Source organism: Fulmarus glacialis, unplaced genomic scaffold, assembly GCF_000690835.1.
Source record: "Fulmarus glacialis isolate BGI_N327 unplaced genomic scaffold, ASM69083v1 scaffold5302, whole genome shotgun sequence".
In the NCBI taxonomy this organism is placed as follows: Eukaryota; Metazoa; Chordata; class Aves; order Procellariiformes; family Procellariidae; genus Fulmarus; species Fulmarus glacialis.
In genome coordinates, this window is record NW_009199650.1 from 1 (window position 1) to 12,717 (window position 12,717).

The 12,717-nt window shown below is 45.9% G+C and overlaps 1 protein-coding gene across 1 annotated transcript; it reads left to right on the forward strand.

The window, feature by feature from the left end:
* The first annotated feature begins 54 nt into the window (after positions 1 to 54).
* On the forward strand, positions 55 to 11,964 carry LOC104073511 (histamine N-methyltransferase-like). The gene is made up of 8 exons (XM_009573321.1): positions 55 to 80; positions 2,511 to 2,572; positions 4,077 to 4,215; positions 5,884 to 5,936; positions 9,158 to 9,265; positions 9,374 to 9,504; positions 10,515 to 10,608; positions 11,609 to 11,964. Exons 1-8 carry the CDS (start codon positions 55 to 57, stop codon positions 11,962 to 11,964), a joined length of 969 nt encoding a protein of 322 aa, XP_009571616.1.
* The last annotated feature ends 753 nt before the right edge of the window (positions 11,965 to 12,717 follow it).

Consider the following 12,717-nt stretch of genomic DNA (forward strand, 5'->3'; position numbering starts at 1 on the left):
GGTGCCCAGCTAACCCCCAGCCCCGTGCCCAGCCACCGGGCACCCGCCCCGACCATGGACCCGGTCGCGGAGATGAAGAGGTACGTGGATTTTGGCGAGGAGTCAGGGTGCGTGTTTCCCCACCACCTGGGGAAGGTAGGAAGGTAGCAGGTAGCAAGGAAGTGGCCACTCTGCTGGGTGGCAGAGCCTGTGTCACAGGTGGACGTGTGTAAGGGGGGAGTAACAGCAGATGGGGAAGTGGCCACTCTGCTGGGTGGCAGAGCCTGTGTCACAGGTGGACGTGTGTAAGGTGGGAGTAACAGCAGATGTGCCCATGTCCTGGGAGGGATGGGGGCTAAGCTAGCCTTTGTGAGGAGACCTATATCCCCTTAGCAGCCTAAGTTTAGGTGTAATGAAATTTTGAGTTATGACGACGTTCTTGCAATTTGTGTTGCTAGGAACATCTTGAATTTTATGTCTTCTTCAACTTAAAGGCGCTGCATCACTTAAAGTGGCACTGTGAATTCCCTCCGTGCCCCGCACCTGCAGTCCGTAATGCAACCTGCTCGGTTCATGGAGGGGAAGATGTTTAACCTTGCTAACGGCGAGCTCTGACTCAGCCAGGAGCCGCGGCAGGACAAGCCGTGCCCATGAGCATCCCACTCCCTGGCAGTCACTGCTTCGGTCCTGCTGTTGGGTAGTGGGGTGCTGGGATGGGCAGCACCAGCCCGAAGTATCGCAGCTAATTTCCAGATCTAGGCTAGATTTTAAGCCAGATTTTAGAGGAAGTCCATTTGTTCCCAGCAGTAATTAAGTCTGTTTCACCTTCCCAGCAGCAAGCATTAATCAATCTTAGAAACCCTGCCCGGGGAGAAATGGCAAAAGTCTCGCTGGAAGAGTTAACTTGGCATCATCCGTCCTGGTGAATACTTGTGCCATACTCTGTCCAGGTCACCTGGCAGATCTCCTGGGATGGCTGGAAACATTTGACCGGTCAGAAATGAAGGTCGTGTCCCTGGACCCTGAGAGCTGTTCCTCTCTGTGCAGGGGAAGCCATGCAGTGGGAGATTTTAGTGGGAGATTTATTCTGAAAACCACCTTGCTCAGTTCAGCCAGCTGAGAGGACAAACTAGTCCTCTGTTTTGACAGGCAGAGATAGAAGATGTCAGAGGGTTGAGTGGAAATTGGAAGCACTGGCCTGCAGCCAAGCTGGAGCTTACGGAAGGGGCTGAGTTCAGGCTTGTTACTGCTGAACTTCTGTGAGGTCTTCTCTGGGAGCGGGGTGAGGTCAAGGTGGTGGAACCGAGACCTTTGACGTACCGCTTGGGAGCCAGGTATGTGACTTTGGCAGTGAAGTCAGATGAAATCGACTGTTCCTGCAGGACTCTGGCAGCACTCCAGTGTCTTCAAGACTTCTGGTTGACCTTAGTCTTTTCCTGCCTTCATCAACGAGCATTGCGCTATTTGCACATGTGGCCACTTCCTTGCTACCTGCTAGAACAGTTATTACATATTGTATCTCAAAGCCCTACTACAAGGCTCCCTTTTTTCTTTTTCCTCCTCCTGGCTTGTTTCTTATTCACACAGGAGTTCTCTCCCTGGCAGAGGGGACTTGAGGGCTGCTTACTGCTATTGCAGACTGTTTGTCATGAAACATTTTCTAATGGCAAAGCTTTGGGAGCAGCAACGTGTCTAAACTCAGGATTATCACCCCTAAGTCTTGCTGTGCGTCTCGATATTGAAATGTGGTTACCCAGAAGATGACTATTCACCTTGCATAGATAGCCTCACCCCAATACTTTCTTTGCAGAAGTGAGGTCCTTGCTCCAATTTAATTTCATCCCTTCCTTTTGCTAGTGACACCTATCCATATTTTATAGATGAGGCATGTTGTCAAAGGAAAATGAAGATGTGACTTCATTGCTGGAAATCTGCACAAAACCCCCCCAGTTAAGAACAAAAACATATGACTGAATGAAAACATTTACAGTCAAATGACCTCTTTGACTCTTGCTCTTTGAGGCCTGTGCCTTCTACAAGTTACCCAATGTAATATTTGCAGCCAGGAAAAACTGAAATTTAAAAAAAAGAGCAAAGCAAAAAGGTCCCGGAAACATTGGGCCAAGCAGGTCTTTTAGCACTTCAGATGCTGCAGCTCACTATAGCCTTTTCCCAATTTCACTGCTATTCCTTCTACTCCATTCATGATTAAAGGTTCCACAGAGTGTGTAATATCGGTTAGTCTAATGCCTTCCACTGGTTAACGATTCTTCAGAGGGAAGAAAAGCTTCCACAACGCGTCTCAGACAAGCCCTGGTGCAGGGGGCCAGTCCATTGCTGATACTTATGTGTGATCAGCTAACCAAGCAGTTTTGACTTTCTTTAGTCTAGTAAAAGAGAACAAATAGCATTGATTATCAGGCGAGGACAATTTGTCCTGGAGTATCTTCCTTTTGTTCTGCATTTTCAATGCAGCTTTAAAAAAGCATACAGGTTCTTCAAATAACTGAAGTGCTATACTTTCCTTACAGGAATAGGTTTCCCAGCATGAACTTTGAAGCAGAGATTCTGACAGCTCCACACGATAATTCAGGTATTTGGGAGAAAAAAAAAAAAAAAAGGAGATTAAAGTAAAATGCCCACTGAGCTTGCTTTCACTGCAAACATGTTTTAATTCTTTTGGAGTTAGAGATTGTTTAAAAAAAAAAAAAAAGGAACAGGATGCTAAACTGACTGCAATTCAGGTGATTCCAGGTTTTTGTTAGGGTGTATTTAAAGTGTTGAGGATAGATGTTGATATCTTTTTTTTTTTTAGGGTGTAGTTCAAAGTGTTGAGGATAGATGTTGATATCTTTACCTCCAATAGGGCTGGACATAGGGTCTCCATACATACCCACCAGAAACACAGCTGTCAATGACCTGTGGTTTTGGAAACAGCACAGGCATTCAATTTACGATTGCACAGTCCTGTATGAGACATACACAGTTTTCTTACTAGTGGCAACTAAAAGCAGATGATAAATAAGCAGCTTCTCAAAAGGCAAAAATGAGGATGAAAATGTTCTGCTGGGTCCTGTCCTTCATCCGCGTTTTGTTTAGGAGGAAAAGCTTTTTTTTTCCTATTGAATGCTACCTTTCCAATGCTGATCTTACACGTTGAGAGTGCCCCCCTACTGCAGCCCTCTGTCTGAGATAGACCCCAGAACCAGTACCGCACGGCGTCTTCTCATGAGCCTCAAGTCTTAGTCTTACCGTTGCTCCTCAGACCCAAGCAGTCGGCCAGAGCTTGTGCCCTGGCAGCAGCGCTGTCATTAGGATGAGACTGCAGGAAAGTGAGTTTTTGCAATAATTGCTTGCAACCCCTTGAGTAGCCCCGGGTGTTGGTTCAGAGCTAGAAAACTTGGTCTCAGCCATTCACATTTGAGCATGAGCCCGTTCAGATGAAATGCTTTTGCTATCAGTTGCCCTCCTGGCCACGAGCTGCAGTTCCCATGGGGAATTCACCTCTCCGGCAGCACATTGCAGTCCCATGCTGGCAAGAGTCGGAAATGAGGTGCACGGGATTGACTATTTTTGCTTCAGCCGCAGGTGGCAGTTTTTGTGTTGCATCACCCCTAGCAGCAAGCGTGCCAGCAGCTGGCCATTTCAGTTACACCGTCCAGCATGTGCGAGAGCGACGCCCCCCCCAGGTTTGGGCATGCTGTGCCATTCCCTCCACCTTCTTGCCTTGAGCCTTCCAGAAAAGCACTCCAGTTACCTCCCTTTCTGCAAACTGAGTACCCCATATCTATCTAAGCATCTTCAGGAAATTATGGGGATATTTTCCTCAGGGAGACCTGTAGTAATGAGTCACTTAACAAATACACTGGTGTTAAAGGGCATCTAAGAATATTTTTCAAACGCTGAGTGTGAACAGGTTGGAAAGTGTTCGCATGAGCCCACCTGCTTGGACGGCTCCTGGGCCGCGCGCCCTCCCTACCGTCTTCCCAAATCTCTGGCTTCTGTTGGGTTGGGTTGGGTTTCTCCCATGAGGTAAGTGCTTTGATCCTTCACTTGCCTTGAAGCTGCTAACACACAATTTGTATTTATTTCTCAAGAGCTATATGTGATCCCTTCCATGAGAAGTCTCACGGCCGAGGAGTATGTAGAAGCTTTTAAGTCATTTTTGGATCATTCAACAGAGCACCAGTGCATGGATGAGTTCAACAAGGAAGAAATGCCCGACATCATGGCTGGGTAAGGAGCGCTTCCACCGAAGTGGGAAAGCCATCTGTTATCTTGGGAGGGCAACCTACATACAATGGTCAGCAAACATGTTTAAGGATTTTCTGGGGCATGAATGAACTTCTAATGCTTTTCAATTTTAAGTCCCTTAATAGCAGGCTTTAGGGTATTCTGTTTAATGACTCCAGAATACGTGCTCTTTCAATTAATACACTGTGCTGCCCCTCAGCTTATGTTAAGGAAAGAATCAAGACCTCATTTTCCTATCCATCTCTTTTCATTAGCTGATTTTCCAAGGATTAAAGTATTTTTTGTTGTTTGTGTTTTTCAAAAGAAAGCTTTCTCTTGTGCTTTCTCCCTGCTTTTGGGACCTCATCACACATCAGTCCAAACAGAAACACATCTCTAATTCTCTTCTAGTGACTAATTCTTGGTTTTCTCAATCCCCTAAGACCTCCTTACTTCTATCCTAAGTCGATTTGCATTGCTTAAGTACCAAACGATAATCAGTTTTGTGGAGTATTGATGTAATATATTAAGCCTGGATGACTGCAGATAAGTTTTAGAGCAGCCTAGATCCAAACTGCAAGAAAGATCTTTCAAGTTTGGGTAATTTTTGGATGTTATGGAAAGTGTATTCTCCATTGAGAAAAAATTTTGGCAGGCAAATTTTTGTTCTCCGTATCAGATATACATAAAAAATAAGCAATAACATGATAATTAAAAATAATTTGTATTGGGAAACTTTAATTGGAAAATTTACTTATGTGAATTTTAAATGATGCAAAACATTGTGGCTTCCTATGATGCTGATTGTGGGTCTGTCAAAGGGTCTTGACCCTCATGAGGGCTAAGGCCCCTTGGCTAGCTCACGCCCTGAGGATTTACTACTCTCTCCTCTCTTGTTGAATCATTGTTGTGGTGTCTCCTGAGACTGTGTATGGGAAACTCAATCCCCCTGCACAGTCCATGAGGCCATAAAGCACGTCACAGCAGCCAGGCGCCTCGAACCTGGTCTTCCCATCCTCGAGCCAGGCTGTTATTAAATATTCTGCTAGGAACCACAAGGTTGGGGTTTTTTTTTTTTGATCTTTTCAGAAGTAATATTTCTAAAGTAAAAATTATTGAAGATTTTGACCTTTCCTCCCAATTTCAAACCAAGACGAATATTGAAAAGAGAGGATTTCCTGTCATCTGGATAGCCTGATTTTTTATTTTTTCCGGGCATTTATATCCAATATTGGAAAACCAAACCTGTCTCCTGAGGGTGCAGAGGTTTCGCCCCAGCTCACCGTGTCCCTGCAGCCCCGGCTGGGGAGCGGTGCCCATCCCAGCCAGGCACAGCCCCGCTACCCCTGAAGAGAACCCTTCGTCCTGGGGTTCCCTGAGGCCTTTTTGCAAGGTGCCAGCCACAGCTTGAAGAAAACTCTCTGGCAGAGGAAGAAAAACACTATATCCTGATGCCTACTGTACTGTGAAAAATGAGCTTGCTAATACGGGGCTGCTCCCGCCACGCGTTGGTTATAGCTGGGCTCCAAAAGGATGCTCGAATTTCTATCCCAATTCATGTGGCAAAACTCAGTTAAATTTCTGGGCCAATGTGGCATCCAAGATACTAGAATTAAAATATGAAGTTGTAATTAACTTTCACAGTGTGGTGATGTGTACTTATCATTTCAGTCTCGGCAACGGAAAATCGACTATAAATGTTCTGGGAGTCGGAAGTGGCACAGGTAAGGAGCTTAGCAGCACCGCTGATGCTGGGGGCGGGGGGTCCCTATGGGTAGCAGAAAATGATACTGAAATTTTGAGCAATGGGGATAACTACTCAGGCGTTAACAACAGTATTTCTCATTGAAGCAGAGAACGGCAAAAGAGGGCTCCCTCCCTTCCCTCCCCATGTCCCGTATGAAACGCTGCTGCTGAAATCTGTCCAAGAAGTGAGATGAGTGTGGTGACTTTAGCTCAGTCTCTGCCTCTTGATGACTTTCATCTGACTTTATATGTGTCTCAAAGCAAGAAGTCCTGCTCTGGATTAGGTATGAGAGCATCTTCAAACCTCGTCGGAGAGAATTAGAGACATCCGAGAGGCTCGTTCCACCCAAAGTCCTGTCTTAGAATATCCCACCTGAAGGGATCTCTCGTTTTTCTTTGCTTTTAGGGATCCCAGAAGCCAAAACTAGGCAATGCTCTGCTCCAGGCGGTGCAAAACCAGCTGGCCACAACCATTAGCATGGGGCCTTGTCAGCTTTTTCAAGACATGTTTCTTTGTTACTACTGTGTTTTCATCTGGTGATAAGTAGGGTTTAACTGCAAATGATGTTTTTCCCCAGAGAGAAACCCATCTTTTGGAAAAATAGCTTTAAAGCTGTTCTAAATGCATTTGTGTTTTTTAAAAAAAAAAAGTGGTGAAACATCCAACTTTGCTCCTAGGGAAACTGGGAGAAAATAAAAAATAGAGAAAAGAAGTGGCAGTTTGAATTGTCAGAGTTTGCTTTTGCTTTAAAAAGTATTTTCAGCTGAATTTTAAGTGTTAATATTTTCCAATGAAAGTATTTTCCTCACTTTTTTCTGATTGTTTTCCTGAGTAAGAAAAAAATAGTGTTGAATTGTTTTCCCCACTTGGGAGTATGTTGGAGCATACGAGAAAGCAAGCAGGAAGAAATCATTCAGTTCTCCGTTACACTCCATTTTCATTAAGTAATATAAAACCAAAATTTTGACTCCAAGAAAACACAAGGGGAAAATGAACTTTTGCACCATCCTAATTTTTTTTTATTTCCTCTTCAGAAGATGTTTTAATGGAAAAATAAAACCCCTAAAATTTCCTGGGTTTCCTGGGTAAGGGAAAAATAAACTGTTTGCACCGTCCTCATTTTTTCTTATTTCCTCTTCAGAAGATGTTTTAATGGAAAAATAAAGCCCCTAAAATTTCCTGGGTTTGCTGGGTAGCTGCCCCTCACAGACTCGCACCCCCTCAGCTTGCCCACGGCTGTAAGAGCTGAACTTCTGCAGCCAGGCAGAGGAGTGAGCTAGGACGGCATTGAGCAAAAGGTTATATCTGATCCCTGACCTTTCCAGGCTTAGACTCTGATTTCACAGAGCCCCCAGAATTAGTTTAGTTGATGAAAATATTAATGGGGATTAGTGACGTACTCCACATCCGAAAAGGCTGCTGGCTGGTCCAGATCACATTTTCTCATTCACCCCATGTTTTCCCATGGCTGGTTTAAATATCTCGGCTGTAACCTCCCAGTTAGTGCCAGCGTGGGCTGCTGTTTACAGAGGGGTTTCACTCCTGTTTCAGCCTCCCTATGATTAATGCTGAAGGGTTGTTGCTGGCAGGGCAAGCTGGAGCAGAGAAATTCCTGCTCTGAAGCATCGTATTTTACCGCTTGTTTTTGCAGACACCCCAGTTGAGGATGTTATTACCTGCTCTTGCAAAGACTGGGCTTGGGCATTTTACGGAGATGGAGTAAAAAAAATCCCAAACAGCTTTTAAAATACCCATTTGTTGTTGATACACCCATTTGCCACCATCAGTGGCTCCAGGGTATGGGGCAGTGATGCTCTGCCTCCTGCCTGCCCTGAGCCTGCGGGGAGCCCACGTCAGCACCTCTAATCGCTGGTGCTTCCTATCCTAAGGCACCTACTAACTGGCATTTAGGACTGCCTAAAGTGACTCAGCTGCTTGCTATAGGGATCTGCCCTGAAATACCAGTGTCAACAATATTGGTCCGTGCACCCACCTTCAACAGATGGAGCCGCAGCCTCCTTCCTTCTGCCTTTGGCCAGCCCTGCACTGTTGCCACTGCATTCCTCAGGGGTCTTCAGTATTTTTTCTCCAATTTCAAAAGACTCGTCCTTCCTTGAATGTCCCTGTAGTGCTGGCATAGCTGATATTTCCCTCCTTGAATTCTATTTACTGCAACACCTGCCAAAGATGACGATTTTTCTCATAGCTGGTACGTCAGCTGAAAGGCCAGGGAAGATGCAGTATCTCGTATCAAGCCCTCTGTGTATGACATTTGCAAGGGCAGGACTATTTTTAGGCCCTACCATCAGCTACAGACAGGATTCTCGCAAAGGTTGATTCAAGGTGGTCACCTCTGCTCTTTATTTCCATAGTTCCAGATGAAGCAGGTGGACTTTGTACATCTGGTGTATCGTGGCCTTTCTGTAAGAAACAAGGGTGACCTGCATCACCTTGAAAGAGACTGGGAACTTCAGAAGTTCCTGACAGAAGGACAGACTGCTGCTTGCTCCTCCAGAGCTCAGACAACAACAGAGGAGCACCAAAAGCTAAATTTGCAGGGCACCTACACGCCGATATATGACGCTCTACTTGCAGCTCCAAGATAACAACTAGTTGGTAGATGCCCAGAGCTGAGACCATGTGCTTGGGCTCCAAAGAGGGAAGACCCAGGGTACTGCATGTCAATGGGTCTTTCCTTTGCCATGCAGTTCCCCAGGTCTCCAAGCCATGTCACACCAGCGGCAGAGCAACCATCACCTCCCCAGGGCTGTGCCAAAGGCATGGACCACCCTGTGCCATGTTGAAATTGCACAACTGTTCCGACTCCCTCCATGCCCCCATTCAAACTTTGCATTTTTGTTGAAAACTAATGCTTCCTGGTTGTTTGTTTAAACAATGATCTTTGACTATTTTGACCTGTCTGTCCCGTGTCCCAGAGTATTGCCATCAGCAGGTTTCTGCGCTGTTGCTTCTCTCTTCCTTGTTCTTAGTCTTATCTGTAACTGTATGTTACCTTGAGCAATACGATATTGTGGTAAGACTATCACCAGGTTAGATGCCACCGTGCCAGACGCAAGGTAGAAAGTACCTCAATTCTGCTTGGGGGGTTTTCCCAGCAGCAGAGGCGGCAGGGGCACCGGCATCCTTTCATCTCATTTAAGTACTTTTTAAAGTCATGAATTTGTGTTTATTGAATAGGTGAGCAGGATTTGAAAATGATCAGGATCCTGCAGGCTGCACACCCGGGCGTCTTTATTGACAACGAAATCATAGAGCCCAACCCACAGCACGTGGCAGCTTACAAAGGTAAGGCTATACCTGCTGCCTGGGGTATGGGGAGGACTGTCGATTTGAATGATGAGTTTTTCTGCTGTTTTGTGAAATTCATGTTTTTCTTCTACTTTTTTAAAACAGAGTTGGTGAATCAAGCTCCAGACCTGCAGAATGTCTCTTTTATTTGGCACCAGCTCACTTCCTCGGAGTATGAACAAGAGGTGAAAGAGAAAGGTGCACATAAGAAATTCGACTTCATCCATATGATCCAGGTAATGGAGTACTGCTTTAATTAGCTTTAACTATTCCCTTCATTTCTGCTGTATGCATCAAGTTAGGGGGAGCAGAGATGAGCACAGTTCTCCCCTGAGCAACAACTTCTGCAGCAGCTCTACAAACACCAAACCTCATTCCCTATCCACCCTGGTTTTGGTCTCTGATTTGTACTGGTTTAACTGTATATGGTGGGTAATAAAACGGGATGAGTCTCAGACCATCACATGTCACATGGAGGCCAACAATCATGTGTTGCTGCTACAAAAAGCTAGAATCTTGTTTTTGCTTAATCAGAGTAGTTTGGATGGCACTGAAGGGAAAGGCTGGTGAACGAACATGTGTGTCAGGTTTTGGGTCAGAAATTAGGCTGCTGTGTCTCTGATACTGATGGCACTGATGTTGTATGTACCAATTACGTTTTGTAAAAAATCTGTTATTCTCTCTCTTTAATGGATTTCATTTCATTTTTCTTTTTATTTCATTTTGCTTTCTTTTCATAAGAGCTGATTTCACAACTGGAAAATGTCTCAGAGTTTTGGTGGATGGGTCAAGGGCTAAGATACAAGCCCCAAGGGCAGCCTTTGAGATGAGCCCTGCTTTGTCCCAGTGCAAATTCCTTGGTGTCTGGAAGAGATCCAGCTTGCCCACAGCCCAGACACGGCTGAGAAATGCCCCTGGGGATAAAGGCCAACCACAGAAACCAGGGGACCCTCCTCTGCACATATTTTCCAACCACAAAACTGCACTGGGCTTGAAGGGCAGCGATGGGCAAGTCAGCATCCAGCTGAGGTTAGCAGAAGGTCCCTGGGTCTGACCCCAGGCTGTTGGTGCTGGTGGAGAGCTGGTGATGCTCAGTCCTGTGGGACATCCCTAAACATGCGTGCTGACTTAGGACAGGCTGGGAAGCAACTGCGAAGTAATTTAAAACAACTCTACAGAGAAAGGGTTTAAGACTTTGAAGGGCCATTGCACTGTAGAGGAGGAATAACGACTCCGTCACTTCTAGATGCTGTACCGTGTGGAGGATATTCCCAATACTATCAAGTTTTTCCACAGCTGCCTCGACCATCATGGTAAACTCCTGATCATAATTTTATCAGGTAAGAGGCGCCTTTTATTTTTTGTTTCTTTGCTGGTGTTTTGAAGAGCTTTGAAGTATGAGTACCACAAATATTCATCTTGGGATTTTAGTAGTGCTTATTAATTAAATAAAACGAATGCTGTATTTCATAAGGAACAAGCGATCTTGGGCTTAGCCTCTTGGACCCCAATGTCTGATGGGACTGCATAGGCGTCCCTGCTTATGAAGTAGATGAATTGCTCTCTACCTCGCAGAGACCTCCTGCTGTGAAATTACTGGCTAGAGAGAAGTGTGGCTATTAATGAATGAGGCTCAATCCTTCTTCAGGGTGAAATGAGCACTGTACAACCTGAGCTCTGGGAGGAGCCATCTTTGGGGCTCTTCCCTCCACACAGCGATGACCCAGACCCCACCAGGACAACAGGAGCTGCCAAGAGGAAAAAGAGGCACTTACAACACTTTTTTAAAAAAACGTGTTTTTTCTAGTGTGCCATTCACAGATCCCTGGCTTGTGGTGCAGTGGATAAAGCACACTTCCCCACGTTTGCCTTTAAAACTCCCCCTAGCATTGCTGGTAGGCTGTTTCCCTTGCTAGCTGCGACTAGCTTTTCAGGTATGTATTCTTTGATGTATACTTAAAATTGAGGTTCAATGTATAAAAACATCTGCACTATTCTATCAAAGGGGCAGTTAATAGGTAGCATGCATGTGGAGGCTGGTGCCCTGATATATCTGTGTGTACTCCTCCTTCTGGAGAAATCCTGTGCCGGAGACCATCTCCTTGGGGTTTCCTTTAATCAGGAGAGTTTTGGAAGGAGGGCTGATGGAGATCACAGTTTTACCCCTCCCCAGGCACGGACATTTATAAGCGGACTCAAGTAGGGGGAAAGCTCTTCTACTGCTCCTGGCATAGTCTGGGCCAGCAGCAAGGGAGCATTTCAAACTCATTTAGTAGTCGTGTTAGCTAATGTTTGACTGCCTTGGCTTTGCAAAAGTAACCTTCCCTCCTGCTCTGGCAGACAGTAGCGGATGGTCCAGCTTATGGAAGAAGTACAGACACTGCTTGCCTTCCACGGACAGCGGCCACTACATCACCTCCAACGGCATCACGGATGTTTTGAAGAGACTGGGTGTTGAATACCGTGTTTATGAGTTCCCATCGGGCTGGGATATCACCGAGTGCTTTATCGAGGGGGACCCGGTTGGAGCCCGCATGATGGATTTCCTGACTGGGACAAAAAACTTCCTGGGCACGGCCCCCCCGGGGCTGCGGCAGCAGCTGCAGGAGGCTCTCTGCCAGCCCGAGTGCAGCAGCAAGAAGGACGGGAGGATCATCTTCAGCAACAACTTGAGTATGATTGTGGTTGAATCCTAGAGTCTGGACCAACTGCAGAAGATAAGTTAGGGTGGGTATAGGGGCGATGCGGTCGCAGAAGGGCATAGCGTAGAAAGAAGGCAACTTGCAGGCCAGAAGGCGAGAAAGTGGGGCTCATCCACAGCCTCCCATTGCCAGCCAGGGTCAGCGGACACTGCAACACTGGGGATGAGCTCTTTGTCCTGCTGAGGTCAACAGAGCCAAGATTTCACCCTGGCTATTTAGTCCAGCCCTAGGAGAATGTTTTCCAGAAAGTAAAGAGCTCCATCTCACTAAAAGCCTACATGGACTTTGTTTTAATGGTATGCATTTTGGCACTGGGATTTCCACTTTTCTATATAGCCAGCATGTTTACATACCTAAAGTCATGTCTATATGACCAGGTGCTGCTTTGCAGCTGGGAGGAGGCTGCAGCCCCCGTGCTGGCCGCGTACAGACCCACTGCTTCCAGCTGCACCAGGAAAAAACCAGCAAGGTGTCCCCGCTGCTTTGCACCCAAGTAATGTGACTCATTGCACCCAGACCGGAGCTGTAAGTTGCTCTGCACTAGGCTATTTCACATGATTTTATCAGCGTAGGTATTTACTGCCCCAACTGCCTCAGCATCTCGTAATATAGGCATGTCTTAAGAATTTATCAGCCTTTTTGTTTGGAGAATTTTTTGGATCCCAGGATGATACTTGCCCTGTGTTCTTTCAGGCAGATATTAGTTTTGTTACTTTCTTACTACTGTTTTTCTCCATATAAAATAAA